This window comes from Lutra lutra, chromosome 1 (assembly GCF_902655055.1).
Source record: "Lutra lutra chromosome 1, mLutLut1.2, whole genome shotgun sequence".
Classification (NCBI taxonomy): Eukaryota; Metazoa; Chordata; class Mammalia; order Carnivora; family Mustelidae; genus Lutra; species Lutra lutra.
In genome coordinates, this window is record NC_062278.1 from 203,209,326 (window position 1) to 203,234,430 (window position 25,105).

At 37.4% G+C, this 25,105-nt stretch overlaps 1 protein-coding gene across 4 annotated transcripts in view; it reads right to left on the bottom strand.

The window, feature by feature from the left end:
- DOCK3 (dedicator of cytokinesis 3) overlaps window positions 1-25,105 on the bottom strand; it is a 564,947-nt gene that overhangs the window by 147,498 nt on the left and 392,344 nt on the right. For all 4 annotated transcript variants that reach the window (XM_047693084.1, XM_047693058.1, XM_047693067.1 and 1 more), the window contains 2 exons: window positions 22,745-22,786; window positions 21,954-22,108 (listed from right to left, as the gene is read on the bottom strand). In XM_047693084.1, the coding sequence (XP_047549040.1) occupies window positions 21,954-22,108; window positions 22,745-22,786 (197 nt within the window). The remainder of the gene's footprint in view (window positions 1-21,953; window positions 22,109-22,744; window positions 22,787-25,105) is intronic.

Consider the following 25,105-nt stretch of genomic DNA (forward strand, 5'->3'; position numbering starts at 1 on the left):
GATAGGTTTCTTAAATCTGTAAACTTATGTCTTTCACAAAATTTGGTGAAGTTATTTGCCATTATTTCTTCAAATGTTTTTTCTGACCCATTTTTTTCTCTTCTCCTTCTGAAATTCCAGTGTGAGCCTTTTGAAATGATCAACTTAAGGTTTTGTTGTTTATTTTGTTTTGTGTCAATATTTTTCTCTCTTCTTTATACTGGACAATTCATATTGGTATTTAATTCACTGATTCTCTCTGCTATGATCTCTTTTCAATTAACCTCATCCAGAGATATTTTTATTCCAGATATTCTTAATATAGATATTGTATTTTTCAGTTCTAAAATTTCCATTTGGTTATTTAAAAAGTATTTTGTATTTTTCTGTTGAGATATTTACTATTTATTCACTCATTGTACATGTTATAACAGCTATTTTAAAAGCCCTGTCTGATAATTCCAACATCTGAGTTATCTGAGGATTGGCTTCTGTTGATTGCCTTTTCGCCCGAGCATGGGTTACACCTTCTTGATTCTTTGTATGTCCCAAAATTTTGGACTGTATCCTGGACATTGCAATTGTTATGCTATGGAGATGCTTGATTCTTTAATAGTCCTCTTTAGAGGGTTAGTTAGTATTTTTCTTTTTATAGAAATTAATTGATTAGACTTAATCTGTAATATTTCTCCTGTGATTGATGGAGGTCAAATCTGTTTCTTTTAGCCTTAAATTGCAAGCTACCTTGAGTTTGCCTTGCCTATTTGTGGTTCAGGGATCATCTGCTGACATGGGCAGAGTTCATATATAGAATTTGGGATTTTCCATCTCCTATTCTCTCCTCTCCAAGACTCCTTGCAGTGGTCATGCTTGCCCCAGGCTCCATCTCTTGGTTCCTCAGGCTAAAAATACATCTCTGTTGGAGTTTTAGCTACCCCATGATGGTTTTTTTTTTTTTTAAAGATTTTATTATTTATTTATTTGACAGACAGAGATCACAAGTAGGCAGAGAGGCAGACAGAGAGAGAGGAGGAAGCAGGCTCCCTGCGGAGCAAAGAGCCTGATGTGGGGCTCGATTCCAGGACCCTGGGATCATGACCTGAGCCGTAGGCAGAGGCTTTAACCCACTGAGCCACCCAGGAACCCCTACCCCATGATGTTCTAAGACTATACTCAGACCAAAACCATAAAAGCAGGAAATTCACCATGTGTTGGTTCCTTTCTCTAAGTTTTTACTCCCCTCCAATATCTGCCTGCTTTTGTTCATTCTGCAGAACGTTAAGGTGATTGTTTTTTGTTTTTTAGCCAGTGTTAACAGGAGATTGTGGGAGGGCTAGTCAGTTAGGAGCTTACTCCATCATTCCAGAAATGAAACCAGCACAGTTCTACCTTTAAAAAACAGCCCAAATCCAACCCACCCTCATTTCTTATCTATCTATCTATCTATCTATCTATCTATCTATCTAGTTTACTTATTTACCCTCAAATGACCAAGGGTGAGGAAGCTGGTTACTATTTCATCCCTTGGCTCCACCTTATTAATTTGGAAGTCTTTTTTTTTTTTAATGAGAGAATTTTTTTCCTTAAAGGTTTTGTTTATTTATTTGAAAGAGAGAGAGACAACATGAGTGGGGAGGGAGAGGGGAGGCAGAGGGAGAGGGAGAAGCAGACTCCCTGCTGAGTAGGGAGCCTAATGTAGAGCTCAATCCTAGAACCCTGAGTTTATGACCTATGCTGAAGGCAGACACTCAACCTACTGAGCCACCAGGTGCCCCTGGATGTCATTTTGAGATTCACTGATGTGAGGATGGTAGTAGACAAGGGGTCTTTCCCCTGGAAGATAGCCCCATGGTATATTTACCTTCTCAGTAAGGCCGATGCTGACTACTTTATTCAAGATAGCAAATTCTCTCTTATAGTTTACTTTTTATATTTGATAACATTTATCCCTCCAAATATATATATATATATGTATATATATACATATATATATATATATCCACACACACACACACACATACACTCACTCTCACCACCAGAATGTAAGCTTCATGAAAGCAGGAATTTTTGTGTGTTCTATTTGCTGCCATATCTCTAGAGACTATAACAGTGAGAGCACATAGTCAGTGCAAAATAGATGTCTGATTCATAAATAAATGATTATACCAATCTACTGTAACTTCTACCTCTGATACCCCTTAATTCTCCACAAGCAGAGGATTTTTTGTGAACTTAGGTCAGAAGCATTAGTCATTTTTTTCTACATTGCACTGTGCACTATGGTCTAGACAGAGCAGAAGGCAAATTTCTTCTAAACAAAGATCTTCTTAAAGAAACTGACTGTTTCTTTTACTGTTTTCACCTAAACTCTATAGGAACCTGGACTAAAAGTTTTCTTTAGCCTGACATCTAGATTCAGAGCATAATAACCTTTGGTAACTTCTGATCTAATTCTCAGATGAAAAGAGACATAGATTATAGACCAAGGTATGTATCTAAAGTAAAAATTTCACTTTGCCTATCCCTTAGCAGATTTTCACTTTAATGTTTCTGAAATAGGACCTGATGCCTTGGGCATATATTTGAAAGCATGTTGGGATGGTTTGGCCACTGGAATGGAATATATTTTGGTTTAAACCATATTTGCATTCATTCTGTATTTTCAGTTTTGTGTTATATAAGAAAATATATTAATGAAAAAACTTACAAGATAATTGGATTATATGTATATTCACTTAAATATTTGTGTGTAGGTTTCTCCATCCATAGGACACATATCCCTGGCTTTCTTTGTATGAGAGAGAGTGAGCTAATTTTTAATTTCTATAAATCTCTGTAATTTCCAAGGAAGATATGCGTATTGACAATGACAGACTAGAGAGCAGAGTATGAAAGGAAAGTGATGTTGTCAGTCACCTGGACTAGCTTCTCTTATACCTGCTGGGACACACGGAAAATCCTTGGAGCGAATGTTGCATAGTGAGCTAGAGGCTATGTCCCAGATCAAGTTAAGGCAGGCTAGACCATACCATGGAGCCCTAAGTGGAAGGACTAAGACTGAACTGCATGTCCCTCACTGGCTGCCTGAGCTCTTGTCAGTAAGATCCAGTTGCATTGTAAGACAGGACTTTTTTTGCAGAGAGAAGCAAAACTGTTTGATTTAATAAACAAAATTCTCACACATCATTTTAAAAGAAAATTCATCTCTAGAGCATCTGAGATTTTCACAGAGGCAAATTATCTCATTTGGGTAGAATGATGGACTCTCAAGGAGAGTTCTGTACTTCAACTACAGAAGCAGCTGATTTTCAAGAAAAAGTTAATTCTACGCAAGGGTATTTTGAATGCTGAATAAACTCCATGAGAATAAGAAATGAAGCATTTTAGCTTGCTTTGCACAGCAGCCATGAGAGGATAGCTAACATAAGTGTTTTCATGTGATAATCAAGAAAGATTAAGTTTTTAAGGGCAAGTTTGTGCTCCCAAGGCCTAGCAGAAAAACCTGGCATAAAGAGGACTCTTTAGGGAAAGCCAGTTGAATGATGAAATCAATAATTAGTACCCTGAGACTTTAGAGCACTTCGCTAAATTGGTAAAGGGCCAGCAAGAGAACCAGGCATATTATCAGGCACAGCAGAGGTACACAGAAAATAAGTTAGTTACACAATAATAACTCCTTGTGTGAAAAAGGAAATTCACATAATAGAATAAGTGAATCCATACAGAACCAAATATGAACTATAACACAAATTCTATTCTAAAAGAAAATTACTTGTAATTTTTTTAAGGAGGTAATTATGTGGTAATCATTTTAAGATAATGGTTAACGAAATAGCATGGAGGACAAGGGGAGTTAGAGAGGAGAAGGGAGTTGAGGGAAATTGGAAGGGGAGGTGAACCATGAGAGACTATGGACTCTGAAAAACAATCTGAGGGTTTTGAAGGGGCGGGGGGTGGGAGGTTGGGGGAACCAGGTGGTGAGTATTGGAGAGGGCACGGATTGCATGGAGCACTGGGTGTGGTGCAAAAACAATGAATACTGTTATGCTGAGAAAAAAAAAAAGAACAAGTATAGTGAGTAAATGTTTAAGTAAAATTTTTAAAAATTTAGGTATACTTTAAAGTAGTATTCAAAATCTTTTTGATAACCTAATATCTCAAAGTTTTGTTCAAAGTAACAATGTAACTTAAGGTCATTAAATACCTAGATCATTTCCAAGTAAGATAAAAAATGAAACATTAAAAAAAAAGATAATGGTTAACGATCTTAATAGATGTGTATACAGAAAAAAAATTCAACTATAGCAACACATTCCTTTTATAGGGGAATCCATGATATTAGGGAAAAAAGACAAAGGACATTTTAAATTCTGGCTTCTTAAGGCTTTGTTCTTCTATTACCTCATTATCACTCAACAGCAAAGCAGATGTTTCACACTGAAATCTGAAGCTGGCCATTTGAAGAAGGGGAGAAGCATAAGTGAAACACTGTGGTCTATTTATCTACTCATATAGCAAAGTCAATATTTGTTATAACTTGCTATAATTGTCTTTCTATTTTTAAAAGATTTTATTTATTTATTTGACAGAAAGAGAAATCACAAGTAGGCAGAGAGGCAGGCAGAGAGAGAGAGAGGGGGAAGCAGGCTCCCTGCTGAGCAGGATGTGGGGCTCAATCCCAGGACCCTGAGATCATGACCTGAGCCGAAGGCCGAGGCTTAACCCACTGAGCCACCCAGGTGCCCCTGTAATTGTCTCTCTTAAGTTGCCAGCCAGTTTAAGAAAGTATCACTATCAAAACTTTAAATGTCTGTCTGTTCAATAATTCTTTTTAGAAATTTTAGTCTTTTAACAAATTACTGCCGATTATAATACACACTATATGTACAGACATACATAGTTTATCTCCACAAATGTCATACTGAACACATACTAAATAATTGTAAACTCACTCTTTTCACTGAACAATATTTCATTAATTTTTTTAAATATATAGAATATGCTTATGTAGACATAATCCCTGCTGTAGGCAGATTTTAATATGATCCCCCACATTTCCTCACCAATCCTGGGGTTTCATAATCCCTGTAACTATAAATATGGTAGCATTTACTCCCATGATTAGGTTATGTTATATGCCACAATTGAACATAAGATAGGGAGAGTGCTGGGTGAGTATGACCCAGTGCCATGAACCTTTTAAAACTGCAGAATTTTCTGCTAGTTACAGAAAACAAAGTCAGAGGTTCAAAGAGTGGAAAGGATTCACTATATAGCTGATAACCTAAAGATGAAGGGGTCTACACAGTAAGGAAAGCAGGTGATTTTTAGCTGCTGAGAGCAGCTCCCAGCTGAAAGCCAGCAAGGAAATGGGAACTTCAGTCCTATAACTGTAAGAAACTAAATCCTGCTAACCACATCCAAAGAGCTTGGAAGCATATTCCCCCTAGAGCTTTCAGACTAGAACGTAGCACAGTTGATACTTTGACTTCAGCTTTGTGGTAACCTGAGCAGAGAGCCTAGTCATGTCTTGGCAGACTTCTAACCTACATAACTGTGAACTAAAAAATGGGTATATTTTTAATCCATAGAATTTGCTGTAATATGTTGTGCAACAATTGAAAACTAATTCAGTTCCTCTCTCACTTCTTTTTACCTCTATCTTTTCAAAGTTTATACTATTATTTATTTAGTCTCTCTACTTCGGACATTTAGACTGCTTTAAGATATCTGCTATTATAAAAATTATACTCGGGGCGCCTGGGTGGCTCAGTGGGTTAAGCCGCTGCCTTCGGCTCAGGTCATGATCTCAGGGTCCTGGGATCGAGCCCCGCATCGGGCTCTCTGCTCGGCAGGGAGCCTGCTTCCTCCTCTCTCTCTCTGCCTGCCTCTCTGCCTACTTGTGATCTCTCTGTCAAATAAATAAATAAAATCTTTAAAAAAAAATTATACTCATATATATGAACACAAGTTTATTGGTATCAAGTTGTTCATAGTATATGTATACAATTTTTAAAATGTATTCTATGACTCCCAAGGCACAAGCAACTTGAGAAAAAAATAGATAAAGTGGGGAGAAGGGAGTTGGGGGAAATTGGAAGGGGAGGTGAACCATGAGAGACTATGGACTCTGAAAAACAATCTGAGGGGTTTGAAGCAGCGGGGGTTGGGAGGTTGGGGGAACTAGGTGGTGGGTATTAGAGAGGGCACAGATTGCATGGAGCACTGGGTGTGGTGCAAAAACAAGGAATACTGTTATGCTGAAAATAAAAAAAATAGATAGAGTGGACTTCATCAAAACTAAAACCGTTGTGCATCAAAGGATGTTATCAAGAAAGTGCAGACAACCTACAGAATGGGAGAACATATTTGCAAATCATACATCTGATAAATGTCTAGTATCCAGAAAATCTAGAGAACTCTTACAACTCAACAAAAAGACAAACAGCAATCTCGAAAAAGAAACACAAAATTGGAGGTATCACAATTTCAGACGTTAAGTTATATTACAAAGCTGTAGTGATCAAGACAATATGGTACTGGCACAAAAATAGACACACAGGTCAATGGAACAGAATAGAAAATCCAGAAATAAACCAAAATTATATGGTCAATTAATCTTCTACAAAGAAGGCAAGAATATGCAATGGGGAAAAGACAGTCTCTTTAAACAAATGGTGTTGGGAAAATTAGACAGTTACATGCAAAAGAATCAAACTGGACCACTTTCTTACATCATACACAAAAATAAACTCTAAATGGATTAAGGACTTAATCCACTTAAGGACTTTAAGGACTTAAATGTGATGATACCTGAAACCATAAAAATCCTACAAGAGAGCCAAAGCAGTGACTTCTCTGACATCAGCCATAACATCTTTCTAGATATGTCTCTTAAGGTAAGGGAACAAAAGCAAAAATAACTAATGGGACTTCATCAAAATAAAAAGCTTCTGCACTGCAAAAGAAATGACCAACAAAACTAAAAGACAACCTATGGAATGGGAGAAGGTATTTGCAAATGACATATCTGATGAAGGATTAGTATTCAAGATATATAAAGAACTTATACAACTCAACACCCCCAAGCCAAATAATCCAATTAAACAATGGGCAGAAGACATGAACAGACATTTCTCCAAAGAAGACATACAGATGGCCAACAGACATATGAAAAGATGTTCAACATCATTCATCATCAGGGATATGCAAATCAAAATGGCAATGAGCTATCACCTCACATCTGTAATAATGGCTAAAATAAAAAACTCAAGAAATGAGAAGTGCTGGCGAGGATGTGGAGAAAAAGGAACCTTGTGCACTGTTGGTGGGAATGCAAACTGGTGCAGCCACTTGTGGAAGACAATATGGAGGTTCCTCAAAAAGTTAAAACTAGAATTATCCCATGATCCAGTAATTACACTACTGGGTATTTACTCTAAGAATAATAAAACACTATAAGCCCCCTATGTTTATTGCAGCATTACTTACCAAAGCAAATTATGGAAGTAGCCCTGTGTCCATCAATGGGTGAATAGATAAAGAAGATGTGGTACATATACATAAAGTAGAATATTATTCAGGCATAAAAAATAATGAAATCTTGCCATTTGCATCAATATAGATAGAGCTAGAGAGTATAATGCTGAATGAAATAAGTTAGAGAAAGACAAATGTCATATGATTCCATTCATATGTAGAATTTAAGAAACCAAACAGATGAGCAAAGGGAAAAAAGAGAGAGAGGCAAACCAAGAAACACTCTTAACTATTGAGGTGGTTGGGATAGGTGAAACAGGTGATGGGATTAAAGAGTGCACGTGTCACGATGAGCATATGGAATTGCTGAATCACTATACTGTACATCTGAAACTAATATAACTCTGTATGCTAACTACACTGGAATGAAAATTTAAAAAAATTCAGTTGTTTATAGTGGCATTATCAACAATAGCCAAATTGCAGAAAGAGCCCAAATATCCATCAACTGATAAATGGATAAAGAAGTGGAAAAAAAAAAAAGAAGTGATAGATCTATACAACAGAATATTACTCAGCCATCAAAAAGAATGAAATCTTGCCATCTGCAATGACATAGACAGGACTAGAGGGTATTATCCTAAGTGAGTAAGTCAGAGAAAGATAAATATATGATTTCATTCATATGTGGAATTTAAGAAACAAAACAAATGAACATGGGGCAGGGAAAGAGACAGGCAAATCATAAAACAGACTCTTTATCATAGAGAACAAACTGAGGGATGCTGGAGGGGAGGTAGGTGGGGGATGAGCTAAATGGGTGATGGGCATTAAGGAGGGCACTGTTGTATGGAGGGCAGGTATGGCATGAAGCACTGGGTGTAGTGCATAAACAATGAGTTCTGTTACGCTGAAAAGAAACTAAAAAAAAAAAGGAGGGCACTGTTATGATGAGCACTGGGTGGTGTATTTAAGTGACGAACCACTAAATTCTACTCCTCAACTATTATACTACGTGTTAACTAACCGGAATTTAAACACTGGAAACAAAACAAAACAACATTTTCAGTTAATGTATATATTTTTTAAATTTCTAAAAAAGGGACAAATAATCTAACTAAAAATAGGCAAAGGACTTGAATATACATTTCTCCAAAGAAGATATACAAATGGTGAATAAACACATGAAAAGATGCTCACATCATGAGTTACCATTAAAATGCAATCAAACCACAATGAGGTACTAATTTACATTCACACTCTGTAGGATAGCTAGAATTTTTTTTTAAAAAGGAAAATAACAAGTATTGATGTGGATGTGTAGAAATTGGAGCCCTCACACATCGCTGTTGGGAATGTAAAATTGTTAGGTCTCTGTGAGTTTGGCAGTTACTCAAAAGCTAAACATAGAAATACTCTTTGACCCAGCAGTTCCACTTCTAGATACATACCTAAAAGAATAGAAGGCAGGCAATCAAACAAATTCACATGTGTTTGCAGTAGTACTATTCACTATAGCCAAAAGCTAGAAACAGTGCAACTATCCAACAATGAATGAATACAAAATCTGTGGCATATCCATACAATGGAATATTAATTAGCCATATAAAGAAGCAAAGTACTGATGATATATGCTACAAAATGAATGAACCTTAAAGATGTTATTAAGTGAAGTAAATCAGGTGCAAAAGGTTGCATATTATATATATGATTCTATTTATGTGAAATATCTAGAATATATAAATCTATAAAGATAGAATGCAGACTGGTGGCTGCCAGGGGCTATCAGCAGGGGTAGACTGGGGAGGGAAATGAAGAACAACTGCTTATTAGATCCAGGGCTTCCTTTTGGGGTATGAAAATGTTTGGAACTAGACAGAGGTGATGGTTGTACAACATTGTGAATGTAGTAAATGCCACATAACTGTTCATTTTAAAATGGTTAATTGTATGCTTTGTCAACCTTACCTAAATTTAAATAAATGAGTTCCATAAAATTTTTAGTATGCATACCTTATCTATGTCTTTCTTCTTAATTACTCTGGCTATTGGTATATCTATTAAAATTTGTTTTAATGAAGATAATTAACATAGTGTTATATTGGTTCCAGTATACCATTGGATGATTCAGTATACCATTGGATGATTCAACAACTCAGTGCTCATCAAGATGAAGTATACTTTTCATCCCCTTTATCTATTTCACCCCTCCCCCTACCCACCTCCCTTCTGGCAACCACTAGTCTGTTCTCTGCATTTAGGAGTCCATTTTGTTTTTCTTCTGTCTCTTTGTTTTGTTTCTTAAATTCCACATATGAGCAAAATTATATGTTATCTGTTTTTCTCTGTCTGACTTATTTCACTTAGCACTATATCCTCTAGGTCTATTCATGTTTTTGCAAGGGGCAAGATCTCATTCTTTTTAATGCCTGAGTAATATTCCATTGAATATACCACATCTTCTTTATTTATTCATCTACTGATGAATGCCTGGGTTGTTTCCATATCTGGACTATGCAAATAATGCTACAATAAACATGAAGATGCATATATCTTTTCAAAATAGTGTTTTTGTTTTCTTTGGGTAAATATCCAGTAGTGGAATTACTGGGTTATATGGTAATTGTATTTTTAGTTTTTTGAGGAACCTCCATACGGTTTTCCACAGTGGCTATACCAATCTGCATTCTCACCAACAGCGACATACCAACAAACCATAAAACTCTTAGAAGAAAACACAGACAGTACTTTCTTTGACATCAGCCACAGAAACATTTTTCTAAATATGTCTCCTCAGGCAAGAGAAACCAAACCAAATTAAGCTACTAGGACTACAGAAAAACAAAAAACCTTTGTACAGCAAAGGAAACCATCAATAAAACAAAAAGACAACCTACAGAATGGGAGAAGATATTTGCAAGTGACGTATCTGACAAGGGATTAGTATCCAAAATATAAAAAGAACTAACAGGACTCAACACCAGAAAAGGTAATTCAGTTTAAAAATGGGCAGAGGACCTGAAGATGCATTTTTCCAAAGAAGGTATGTCTATTTTTTTAAAAGTTTTTTTTTCAGATAATCGGTTTTTATTTTATTGACACTTTCTTTAAGTTTTATTTTATTATTCTCTTCCTTCTGCTTTCTTTAGGTTTACTTTGTTTTTCTTCTTCTAGCATCTCAATCTGAAAATGTAAATAATTTATTTTTCATTATTTGGGGTTTAGGGGTTACTTGCCAATGACCTGGTTTGTTAACAGTTGGTATGTGAACATGCAGGAGGTACTCAGAAAAATTGAAGGGCATAGGAAGGCAGCCATATGCTGACAAACGTTTATGCAGTGTTTGGCCAGCTGCCCACAAAGGCCAGCATGTGGACGCAGCTAAAAGGAACAGCTGTACCATGGCTCTTCTATGAGGGTAATTTGAAGTGCCCTGTCAATAATAGTCTTTGACCTTATTTCAGGTCACATCTGACTCTATGTTGGATTAGGGAACCTAAGGGTTTTCTTTTTTTTTTTTTTTAATTTTATTTTTTATAAACATATATTTTTATCCCCAGGGGTACAGGTCTGTGAATCACCAGGTTTACACACTTCACAGCACTCACCATAGCACATACCCTCCCCAGTGTCCATAATCCCACCCCCCTCCCAACCCCCCTCCCCCCATCAACCCTCAGTTTGTTTTGTGAGATTAAGAGTCACTTATGGTTTGTCTCCCTCCCAATTCCATCTTGTTTCATTTACTCTTCTCCTACCCCCTTAACCCCCCATGTTGCATCTCCTATCCCTCATATCAGGGAGATCATATGATAGTTGTCTTTCTCCGATTGACTTATTTCGCTAAGCATGATACCCTCTAGTTCCATCCACGTCGTCGCAAATGGCCAGATTTCATTTCTTTTCTTATAAACAACTTTATTTCTTAAAATTTAATTGTAATTCTATCTGTGTGTAATGGTACTTTAAAAGTCAAATAGTTCAAAAGTATTTTTTTTTTTTTTGGTTGTCATGGTGGTGAATCCTTCTTTAACCAAGACACCATAAACCATCAGTGAGCTTCATGTCTTTCCTCAATTTATACTATATCCGTTAAGAACAAAGCATTTTGGCCCAATTTGGACATTCCAAATCCACCATTACCACAGAGTGAGGTGGTGGGGAAGAGAACAAGATCTATTTAACAACCTTGGCTTCTCCAGCCTCTGACAACTGTCAAAGAGTGCACTGCTCCCAAGGATCATGTCTTTTATCAGTAATGAAGATTTTCATTCTTTTCTATTTTTCTGTGATTCTAGTTAGGTGTTTATTAACTTTTCTCATTCTATTCTCCATGTTCCATAATGGTTCTTTCATATTTTTCATCTCCTTATATCTCTTTACTATATTCTGGATAGTTAAAATAATTTATTCAACAAATATTTACCAAGCACTTACTAGGTGGCAAGCACTATTTCAGGCACTTGGGTATCTCAGTGAACATAAAAACATCACTGCCCAGGAGGAGGTTTTATTTTATTTTATTTTATTTTTTTTGTTTTCATTTTTTTATTTTGAAATTTTTACCATTTTTAAATTTTGTATTTCAATTCAATTTAACATACATTGTAGTATTAGTTTCAGAGGTAGAATTCAGTGATTCATCAGTTGCATATAACTGAAAAACAATCTGAGGGTTTTGAAGGAGGTTTTATTTTAAAAGACAAAATGAGGAAACAGAAATAAGTGATAAACACAATAAATGACTAAACTATGTGGAATATAGGGAGTGATAAATGCCACTTAAAAAAGAAGGGAGGGACGCCTGGGTGGCTCAGTTGGTTGAGCAGCTGCCTTCGGCCCAGGTCATGATCCCAGCGTCCTGGGATTGAGTCCCACATCAGACTCCTTGCTTGGCAGGGAGCCTGCTTCTCCCTCTGCCTCTGCCTGCCATTCTGTCTGCCTGTGCTCGCTCTTTCTCCCTCTCTCGCTCTGACAAATAAATAAATAAAATCTAAAAGAAAAAAAAAAGAAGGGAGTAAGGTAATTCCTTTTTTTTTCTCCAGAAGAAAAACAATTTTATTTTCCTGTAATGAGATCACTGGTTATCTTAGAAAATTCTGTTTCAGAGCATAAGTGTGGAAAAGCTGCATAATGTTTGTCATACTGTTTATGTGATATGTATACACTTTATTTATTAAATCTAAAATTGTTATTAGGTGTAAAACTTGCTAGGAAAATTCACATCTCCCCAAATTTCTTTTTTTTTAATTTTTTTTTAAAGATTTTATTTATTTATTTGACAAAGAGAAATCACAAGTAAGCAGAGAGGCAGGCAGAGAGAGAGGAGGAAGCAGGCTCCCCGCTGAGCAGAAAGCCCGATGCGGGGCTCGAACCCAGGACCTGGGATCATGACCTGAGCCGAAGGCAGCGGCTCAACCCACTGAGCCACCCAGGCGCCCCCCAAATTTCTTTTTTTATACCACTTTATTGAGGTATGATTAACATGAAAAGCTGTATATATTTCATGTATACACTGAATGAGTTTGTAAGTAAGCATATACCCATGAAACTATCACCACAGTCTATGCCATAAACATATGCATCACCTCTAAAAGTTTCCTCCCACTCTAATTATTACTACTATTTATTTATAGTGTGAGATAAGAGCACAACATATGATCTACCTTCTTGCAAATTTTCAAGAATAAAACACAGTATTGTTAACCATAAGCACTACGCTGTACAGCAGAGCTGTAGAACTTACCTCGTGTAACTGGAACTTTGTACCTAATATCTCTGCATTTTCCTCTCCCCACCAGGCTCTGACAGTTACCATTTTATTCTCTGCTCCTATAAGTCTGACTATTTCAGAGTCCTCATATAGGTGGTATCATGTAATATTTGTCCTTTGATGTCTGGCTTATCTCACAAAACATAATGTCCTCCAAGTTCATTGACATTGTTGCAAATGGGAGGATATCTTTCTTTTTTTAAGGCTGAACAATATTTCACTGTATGTGTATGCCACAATTTCTTTATCCACTCACCCACTGATGAACATTTAGGTTATTTCCATGTCTTTGCTGTTGTAAACTATACAGCAATGAACATGGGAGTTCAGCTATCTCTTTGAGATCCTAATTTAAATTCCTTTGGATATATATCTACAGTGGGATTGCTGGATCATAGGGTAGTTCTATCTTCTACTTTTTGAGAAATCTCCATATTATTTTCTATTATGGCTATACCAATTTACATCACTAACATGTATGTAACGGTTCCATTTTCTCCACACCCTTCCCAATACTTGTTATCTTTTTTTTTTTAATTTTTTATTTCTTTTCAGCGTAACAGTATTCATTGTTTTTGCACTGCACCCAGTGCTCCATGCAATCCATGCCCTCTCTAATACCCACCACCTGGTTCCCCCAACCTCCCACCCCCCGCCCCTTCAAAACACTCAGATTGTTTTTCAGAGTCCATAGTCTCTCATGGTTCACCTCCCCTTCCAATTTTGTTTTTTGATGATCGGTATACTAATAGTTGTGAGGTGATATCTCATTGTGGTTCTGATTTACATTTCCATGTTGATTAGTCATGTTGAACATCTTTTCATACACCTGTTGCCCATGTATATGTATGTCTTCTTTGGAGAAATGCCTATTTAGTTCCTTTGCCCATTTTTAAAATGGGGTATTTGGTTTTTTCTTTTCCTACTATGCTGTAGTTTTTCCTTATATATTTTGAATATTAATACTTTATCAGATATATGGTTTGAAAATACTTTTTCCAATATAGGCTGCCTTTTCATTTTGTTGCCTGTTTCCTTTGCTGTGCAGAATGAAATTTTTAGTCTGACATAATCTCACTTGTCTATTTTTTGCAACAAAGCTTGTGTTTTTGACAAAAGTGTTTTTGGTGTCATATCCAAAATATCATTGTCAAGGTCAATGTCAATAAGCTGTCTCTCTGTGTTTTCTTATAGAAGTTAAAGATTTAATGTCTCACACATTAAGTCTTTAATCCATTTTGAGTTAATTTTTGTGAATGGTGTGAAAAATTTCATTCTTTTGCATGTGGATATCCAGTTTTCCCAACACCATTTATTGAAAAGATTATCCTTTCCCCATCATGTATCTTGGTACCCTTATCAAAGATCAGGTGACTGTATATGGGTAAGTTTATTTCTGGGCTCTCTGTTCTGTTCCATTGGTCATTATGTCTGTTTTTATGCCAGTACCATACTGTTTTGATTACTGAGGATTTGTTATATATTTTTGAATTCAAGTACTATGATGCTGCTGGCTGTGCTCAGTTATTTCTTCTGTTTTACTGGCATTTATTTTCCCAGTCTTAAATGAATTCCTAAATTACTTGGCAGTAGTACATTGTGCGTGTTATGTATACATAAATTGTTTTCTAATGATTAAAATGTTCCCAGTCTTTTGCCCTTGGCTCTTCTCATATGTTCTCACTTTTTCAGATAGCTTTGATTCTGCATGCAGAAACTATTCCCATGAAAATTCTCATCTCCATCTGTGACATCTCACCTGCATCCCAGATGCCCCTACCACATGACCCATCAAATGTTTGGCTATCACCTCAAACTCAACATAGCCCAAACCGAACTCATTATTTTCTTCACTCAGCTAGCTTCAATAATTATAGCACCATTTCTCCTTGTCGCCAAGGTAAAAAATAAAAACAAAAACAAAAATAAAACCCAAAAAACCACTGAGTTATAGGTTTTAGAAATAGAAAGAAAAAGTGATAAGAGAAATAAGTAAGTTTATTGTTACATTTAGTAGACTTCTCATCCTTTCAGCAAATAATTATTGAGTACCTTCCATAAGCCAATACTCCATTAGGTTCAGGGGATTTGCTGGTGAATAAGATTAAAAAACTCTGTTCTCATAGTGCTTAAAGCCCAGTGATGGAACACAGACAAAAAGGTAAATATGTAAACTATTTAGTATGCTAGATGGTGCTAAGTGCTAAGGAAAAATATAAAGCAAGGAAGAGACACTGAGAATATGAATGTATGTGGAAGATGGTAGTAATGATGATTTCAATTCTAAAAATTTTATTTATTTTGAGAGTGAGAGAGCAAATATGAGTGGGTGAGGGGAGGGAGAGGGAGAAATAGACTCTCCACTGGGCAGGGAGCCCAACGTGGGAGCCCTATTCCAGGACCTTGAGACCATGACCTGAGCTGAAGGTAGACTCTTGATGGGTTGGGCCACTGAGGCACCCCTGGTGGTTTCAATTCTAGATAAGGTGGCTAGGAAAAGCCTGAAAGTATGATATTTGAGTAAAAACCCGAGGAAGGTGAGGCTGCAAGCACCATGAGAATATTCAGGCAATAGCAGATGCGAAGAAAGACCTAAAGTAGAACCATGTTATATTTTCAGGGAATAGCAAGGAGGCCTTTGTGAACTAGATTGAACAATGGGGGAAGGATAGGAAATTAGGTTACAAAGGTGATGAATCTGGGTCCAAATCTTATAGGACACGATGCCCTATCTTCTCTAATCTTACTACTAGCGTCCTTATCCTAGGGCTTTACCGCTTCATGTCTGCAACAGCTTCTAACTTATCTGTTTTCTAGTTTAACCTCTATAATACCACTGTGATAATCTCAAATAATCACCTTCAATGTGTCATTCACATCATCCCCCTGCTCAAGGATTCATAAGGGTTATCTAATGCATCAAATCTAAATCAGTGTACAGGGTTTTCAGAGCTACCCTAGACCTACTGAATCTTGTCTTTAATACATTTTCTGATTGGACATTTACTGAGTTCTTTCTTTGTTCAAGGGGCTGTGAGCAAACATGCATAAGAAAAAAAGAAAAAGAAAAAGAAAAAAGAAAGGATGAATACCCAAGTTTTGTAGCAACATGGACGGGACTGGAAGAGATTATGCTGAGTGAAATAAGTCAAGCAGAGAGAGTCAATTATCATATGGTTTCACTTCTTTGTGGAGCATAACAAATAGCATGGAGGACAAGGGGAGATGGAGAGGAGAAGGGAGTTGAGGGAAATTGGAAGGGGAGGTGAACCATGAGAGACTATGGACTCTGAAAAACGATCTGAGAATTTTGAAGGGGTGGGGGGTGGGAGGTTGGGGGCACCAGGTGGTGGGTATTGTAGAGGGCACGGATTGCATGGAGCACTGGGTGTGGTGCAAAAATAATGAATACTGTTATGCTGAAAAAATAAAAAATTAATTAAAAAAGGTGGAAAAATAATACAACAAATGTAGAAATAAAGAAAAGACCCATGTGAGGTTTCTAGGAAAAAAAAAAAAAAAGAAACAGATTCAAGACCTGGAGTTTACTGCCAGTACAAACCTCTTCCCAGCTCTAATAACCTCTTCTAATTTCCTGCATACATACATTGATATCTTTGTTGTGTCTGATTCATGTTTTTGCCTTTGCTACTTTTTGTGCTTGAGTATCTTCTTTTTTTGAACTTCCAATAAAATCCAAAATCCTTTCATGGCTACAAGGCCCTGTAGAATCTGGTCCCTGACTATCTCTTCAATCCCCTCTTGATATTTCCTTTCCTTCTCTCGCAACATTCCAGCTACACTGACTGCCATTCAGTTTTCTGAATATGCCAAGTTTTTCCCTGCATCTAGGCCTTCTGCCTAGATCACATTATCCACTCTTTCTGTTTACACATACTTTAAGCCTCAACATGGATGCCCTAAGAGCCTCCCCTCATTCCAGTCTACATGAGCTTTCAGAGCACTCTGCATGATGTCCCTTTACAGCAATTATCATGCTTTTTAACTACATACTTATTCATGCAATCACGTGTTTGGTGATTTCTCCAGTAGAAAGAGATGGTCTCTTTTCTAGATCATAAGGTCCAAGAAGACAAGCAGATATTTCTTTTGCTCACCTCAGTATCCCTAGGTTCTATCCCAATAGCTAGTAGATGCTTAATAAATATCTGTTGAACAAATGAATTAGTACCTTATCTGAATCCTGGACACTCTTTAATTCAATTACTTTAATTTTCTCCCAGAATCCTTTTTCCAAGAGCCTGGCTCCTCAGTCTTTCAAAGATCCTCTTCTTCTCTGACTTCTTTTTTCTTTTTAAAAAATAGTTCTTTGAGTATTAAATTCACAACCTTGGTGACAACTGATCTAGCTCACCATAACAGAAAAAGTCATCTCTCTCAGTTTATTACATGGTAAAGCTGACTATATTTCTTTCCCAAACTATATAGTTTAATCCTAAATATAAAGCAAAATCTAAAATGTAATTGATTAGGAAAAAATATAAAACAACCAATGATGTAGACAAGACTGCTCATTGTTTTTAAGCTTAAAAAAACTCCACAAAAGTTTCTGTCTAACCACAATAGCCAAACTATGGAAAGAACCTAGATGTCCATCAACAGATGAATGGATAAAGAAGATGTGGTATATATACCACATCTTCTTTACACACACACACACACACACACACACACACAATGGAATACTATGCAGCCATCAAAACCCCAAAATCTTGTCGTTTGCAATGACGTGGATGGAACTAGAGGGTATTAGGCTAAGTGAAATAAGTCAATCAGAGAAAGACAATTATATGATCTCTCTGATATGAGGAATTTGAGAGGTAGGGAAGGGGGTCATTGGGGGTAGGGAGGGAAAAAACGAGACAAGAAGTGACAGGGAGGGAGACAAACCATAAGAGACTCTTATTCTCAGGAAACAAACTGAGGGTTATTGGGGTGTGGGGCGGAGAGGGATAGGGTGGCTGGGTGATGGACATTGGGGAGGGTATGTGTTATAATGAGTGCTGCAGAATGTGTAAGACTGATGATTCACAGACCTGTACCCCTAAAGCAAATGTTATGTTAATAAAAAGTTTCTGTCTAAAGGGTTGTATTTTTTGTTTGTTTTTTCCTGACTGCTTATTGTGCTTAAAGTGTTGCTGTATGTCGGTAAGACATATGCCCTAATCTTATTTTTCCACTTAACTGGGGTTCTTAAAAATCAGGAAAACATGTTTCATACCTTCTAGACATTCCTGTAATGCCTTGTTCAGACCTCCTCAGGGTGAGGGACAGTCCTTTTTAACTTCTAAATCCCAAGCAGTTATTACAGGGGCCCACAAACAAGAAATTCTTAGTAAATACTTGCTAACCTGCTCAGTTAAATAAAATTTTCTTGATTCACACAGGACTGGTTATTTGACCACTTCTTCATTCATTCACTCAATAAATATTTATTTAATGCTCCAATATCCAAAGTTCTGTGCTTAGCACTGGCAGTGGGAGGTGGGGAGTGATGGTACAAAGACACACAAGAAAGCTCCAATTCCAGTGGGGGAAATCTACATGCATGTGTATGATTACAATTTAATATCTAATAATGGACTAAAGCTAGGTACAGGGTGTTATCATGGGCACAATGAAGTCTCAGGGCCTGATTATACTCATGAATACTAAGGAAGGTTTCATATAGTTGAGTTTCAATGGACAGGAGTTTACCAAGCTAGCAAGGGTAACGGGGCATGAAAGAGCAAGGCATGTTTAAGAAAAGACAACTGCCTCATCAAGATGCAGGAAATAAAGCTCGAGAAATAGAATTATATCATCCTGGGCCTTTTATGTCACACTGAGTTACAAGGGCTTTAGGTTAAGTGGGAGATGATGTGAAAAGTTTGCATTTTTAAAAGGTAAGTATGGTGGTGCTATGGAGAGTAACTCAGAGTAGGAAGGTAGTAGATTCAGGGAGTCTGTATTTGGGGAGAAGTGTGAAGGATCTGAGGTGATGACAGGAGTGGTAGGGAGAGTGAACTGACTGATATTTGGGAGACAGAAGTTAGTAAGATAGAGTGATTAATTGAAAAGGGAAGGAGATAGAGAGAGAGGAGGCTAAGATGATATCGAAGTCTATGACATGGATCTCTGGGTAAATGATAATGCCTTTCACTTGATTTAAGGAGCACAGAAGGAAGTATATTTGTGAGGAAAGAAAATGAAATGAGTTTAGATATACTGAGGTAGAAACGTCTGAGGGACATCCAAGGGCACATGTCTGGTAGGAAAAAGGAAATGAGACTCTGAAGCTCAGGGGAGAGGTCTTAATCAGAGATTTAGATTTCAAGGCTAAATATTTATAACTGTACAGAATGATAAAATGTCACAGAAAGTTACAGCTACCAGGGCCCTCTCAGCTGCTGCTTCTTCCTTCACGCAGATTGTTTAATACTTACTCATCAGGTTGTGCTATGTGGGTTTGCAGGCTGTCATTCACTGGAGCCTCTCTAGGTTTGCCTGTGGGATTAGCAATGAGACTCAGAGTGCGGGAACATCTGGTCTTCTCTTTAGCCTGCTCCCTCTACTCACGCATGTTCTCAGGCACGGAGGTGAGAGCGTCCTGGAAATACTGAACACCAGACTAGCACTGTTTGGTTGATACAGTGATTGCTCTGTGTCAACAGTCTCTGTATCAACAGTCGGTTAGGTATGTAATACATCCCTAACCTCTCATGATTTCTGGTAACTACTTCAAGGTAGTAATGTATCACCAGTTTAATACCTAATCATTAGGAAAACATAGTTGGTATCATCAGTTCAATGAACTAAAATTTGGGGGGGCTTATAAAACTACACAAATGCTAATGGAAAGAAGAAGGAACACTTATCAATTAAGCCTAGATCTAAAATTCTGCGTATTAGTCCACTCTTAAAACTGAAGAAAGAAATGATATTTTCAATTAAGGACCCTACAAGTTTATTATATGAATGGGAAGCTGGTATAGTTCTCTAATATCTAGGGATTTTTAAATGACCAAAACATTTCCAGCAACTCTAGGAAAAAAATGTTTTTTTATGTTTCTTCTTTTAAAAATGTTTTATTGTTTCTTGAGGCTCAATTATACACAAGAAGCCCAAGTAAAAAAACAACTGATGCACTGATGATCCTGCATGGATTACAAACCAGAGAAGGGGTGTTTCTGCTGGGCGTGGATCTTCTCTGTACAATAAGCCTGACAAAGCATGTACTGGGCACAGGCGAGGTGCTGGGATCATGGAAAGAGAAGACATAGTCACTAGCACTCAAAGATGATAAAGAAGGGTGCTCCGGTTTTCATATTACAACCCAGGGACTTTCAGTGGTTACACCCAGTACTGGGTGGGGGAAGGGACATAGTGAGATTCCCATTATTTCCCTTTTCTCTCCAACAGTAAAGTACCTCTATTTTATCTGTTTCACTTACTGAACTGTCTCAAAAAATTCAGCTTTTAGAAAGAATTCTTCCACATACAAAGGTAAGTAATAAAGTTTATGAACCTTGGGCCTAGTGGACAAATCGCAGCCAGAATCTGCATCCGCACAGCCCAGCACCTGTAGCTAGCATCCCTGCCACAGCTGTCTTTTCCCACAGTCTTTCTAGACCCACAGACTGGGAGACGTCAGTGACAAGGAAAACCCACATGACCCCAACAGTGAGGGTATCATTTTAGCTCTACACCAAAGTGAAGCAAGTTGCTTTAATTTTCAGGGCTATGTGGTCAGGATTAGAGGTACTGTGGAGCATGCAAATTAACTCCTTTTCTTTTGTACTGCTATAACTTCCATTTTTAATTTTCTATGTATACCATGCAACTGGAAAAATGGAACAGCTGTTTTCAAATTTTAAGTAAAAATAAATAAATAAATAAAAGACCTGTAAAGCACTCTGAATAAAGGAAGCTTCCAGGCAATATAAAAGTATCCCAAATTTATTTTCTCTCTGCCCCAAGTAGAAGACAACCAGAGAACTCTCTGGACTCCCTAAAATTGGCTACCACTATCATCTCACCCCATCAGAGCTCTGCTGGCCTGTAGAGAAAGTGAAGCCCAGAGTGTCTCCTTGACTGCTCCCCACCCCGCAGTTGTTCATGTTTAAAGGACTCATTGTTCTGCCAAGATACATGGTCTACTACCTCTGAGCCCCATTCTTTTGGCCTCTCTTCCAACCCAGGACAAACAGGAATGAAGGAGTCAGACCGACCTTCCTTTCTGTCCAGAAGAAGCTCTCCCCTTTATAGGGCTGGAAAGGCACTGAGGGCTAAGACCGCTCTCAGACAGGAGGACATCATTAGCCTATTTCCCTGTGAACCCTCTCCTTCACATGCAACAAGGCAGGGCCCAGATCTTCCTGCATTATAGAGCAAGACCTCTCTGCTGAATTTGCTTTGTTCTGTGTTTCTCCTATGCATTTTCTCTGGAACTGAATAGATACATCCTTTTCTTTCCCTGAGGTGGTGACAGCCAAGACTGGAATTCAAACTTCCATGTGGAAATAGGCATAAAAAAGAGGCCGTATGTGACTTCAAGGTACACTGGGATTTGAGGCAAAACTCCCAGGTAGGTAAGAAGTTACTTTATCTTGTTTTTCCTTCTCTGTGCATCTATCTTCCCTGAAGGCCAGAGATGCTTATGACCCAGGTAATATCATCCTTCCACAATCTCCACCTCACCACAACTTCTAGTAACTTTTACCTGATCTGCTTGCCTTCTCTCATATCATATAAGGAAAAGAAGACATCGGTGTCTTCACCAATAGTATTGTAGGTGAAACTCTTCAGGCTGAGGAAGAAGTGGTGTGGCACTGGCATCCGACAGGTTTCCCCATGACGTGGGCGCATTGTATCTACCTAAAGAGAAAGGCAAAAAAACCAGTAAATATTGTAGTTACTCACTACACTGATCAGAAATAAAATGAAAACTAAATGACTAACTCTCCTTCTACTATCAAAGGGGATCATGTAAGAGAGACAGAAGGTGTCTTCTCTGCTAGTAGGGGAGTGCTGTGTCAATATGTGTGGTTTGAGACAGGCAAATATGTAGCTGGGAGAAGTAAACTGAGTGAAGGAGCTATGGGAATGGTAATTCCAACTTACGAGTGAACTTAATATCTTCATCAGGTCACAAACTTCTAAATTCCCCATGAACTTTTAAATTCAAAGTTTTTACTTGGAGATGTCGTCCTGATGCACTTGATTTACAGTGTTAGATGGTAACAGATACCATTCTAAATGACACTTTTACTTTCTCCCAGACGGATTCATTTCAGTCTCCCAGTCTATGTTATTTCAATTGTGCTTATGTAAATTTGCACAGAGGAGTGAGGGGAGACTGGCCAAATGTGCTTGGAGGTCAGGGTTATTTAGATGAAAGGCATCACACAATCAAGATGTCTGTGGTGGTTATCACTGCCTGTTGGCATCCCCATGCTGTGACCACTTCAAGTGCCGAGGGAAAAGACTCGGAGGCCTAGCTAAGCTGCTTACCTGGGATGTGCTTTGCTGGACACTCTGCCGGCTAGATAAGTGCTGTGGAAAGAAAGAAAGAAAAATTCACTCACCTGGGAAGGAAACTAATTTTTATGAAGCACCTTCTATATGCAAGGCATTCTGCAGTCTTTTATATATATGTTCTCACTTAAGTCTGATAACATTTTTAGAACAATGCTATTTGTATTTGATGAAAGCAACTAAAGTGGGGTGTAAGGAAGTGATGTGCTGAAGCTCATACAGCAAGAAGGTGGCCAAGTCTGGATTGTAACTCAAGCCTCACCAGCTCAAAGCCCCAGCCAAGTCACAGGTGCTCCCTCTGGATCTGTGCTTTGCCGCTGTCCTCTCCACACCCTCTACCACATCCCGAGCCTTGAGATCCAGCTTCTTTAGGCTCTCTACACTGGAGGAGGTATAGTCTTGAAACCCAAACATGCTGTTCCTTTGCTGCTGGCTGATGTTAGAAGAAGCAGATTCCAATCCTAGCTACATGCAAATGAGTCGTGAAATCAGATAAACTGCTTAGTCTCTGCAAAAGACAGTTTCCTCAGCTATAAAACTGACATAAAGCTTTTATTGTCTTCCTCAGAGAGTTATTGTGAGGCTTAAACTACTTAATGGGAAGCAGCATGATACATTAGTTAGGGACCTAAGTGCAGAAGTCAGGACACTTGGTTTTAAATCTTGACTCACCTTTGTGTTTGCTCATCTATAAAGTAAGGATAACATTTTGTACTGAATTTAACCTCACAGGGTTTTGTGCAGATTAACCTGCCATGGAACCTCTCATATTTTAAGTGGCTGATCATTCTTATTTTATTGTTATTGGTATTCTTCTTTACAAGTAGTTATTATAGAAAAGTCAGTCATATTTAGGTGGAAACCCTGGCCAAGAAGAATTGTGGGTTCACAACAGTGCAGTCCCTGGTCTTGGTAAACTCAACAATGAGAGTTTCTATCTGCTCCTTTTGGGCCTCAGAAGTGTGAAACAGCACTCATTTGGTGAAGTAGTCTACATCACATGGGTAGGAAGGATGGCTGCTGAGTAGAATGGTTTCATTTCTTTTTTTTCTTGTACCCAATTTTCATAATAGTTTTATTTGTAAAAGCCCCAAAGTAAAAATAACATAAATGTCCATCAGTAGAAAAATGGGTAAACAATTTTTTTTAATTTAAATTCAATTAGCCAACACATAGTACATCATTAGTTTTCATGATAGGGTTTAATGATTACTAGTTGCATATAACACCCAGTGCTCATCACATCACATTCCCTCCTTAATTTTATTTAGGGTTAAATGTGTGTATTTGGAAAACTGAATACAATTAAATATTAATTTAAATGTATCTTACTAGTTGTATTTGCTAATTATTAAATACTCGTGTGTATTTTTAGCTATATTAGTTAATTATTATTGACTGTTAATGTTCATTCATGGGACTATTTGTTCCCAGGATATATATTAAATATAATAAAATAGGCCTCCACCAACTCAGGAAATCATCACACAGAATGTATACATATAAAAATATCCATCATATACAAAAAAGCTTTTAAAAAATCAAGCTTTCAAAAAAAATCAAGTTTTCTACAGTTTACTGACCCATATCCTACTGGGAAGGTTATTGGCCTAAAATGATTTCCATTGTTTTATTTTACTTTTAGGGGCTGCATTAAGTCATTCTTCTCAAGCAGATTTACTGATTAACTCTTAAAAATGAACTACCAATCTTAAACATAAATGTTCAATTATAACTAGATATAAGAGTTTACAGCTAATTTCAGTATAAAACATCCCTTTTGACAATAACAAATGTCATTCTAGATTTCAGAAGCATCAAATTTGAGGAGAACTTTCAAGCCAGTTTAAAAGTTCACCACATGGGTGGCCAAAGAAAGGCACCAAAACTGGTATTCTGGAACGTCTCTTATGGCACTATAAGGAGAAACCACTTCCCTGTTACCAAGCAGCATCAGCTGGCTAGCTGATACGTTCCTCTGTATTATCTCCATGTTTGCTACCCAACCCTAGACTCCCCTCCCAGGGAGCAAAAAACCCTATCTTAATAATCTTTATATCCTAAGTACATCAGGCAATTTACAATGTACATCAAATATAAATTAGTTAAAAATTGCATGGACATTGCTAGTGGGACTATATATAATCATTGTGGAAAAAAATATGGCCAAATGTATTAGAGCTGAAGATGTGATTACTTAATCATTCAGTAATTTGTCTCCTGGTTATAAACTTCATAGTATTCAAAGACCTTTGTGAATATATATAAAATATTTGACAGGCCAGATTTCTGTCTGTCTATCTGTCTGGCCAGCCAAATACTAATACTCTTTTTTTT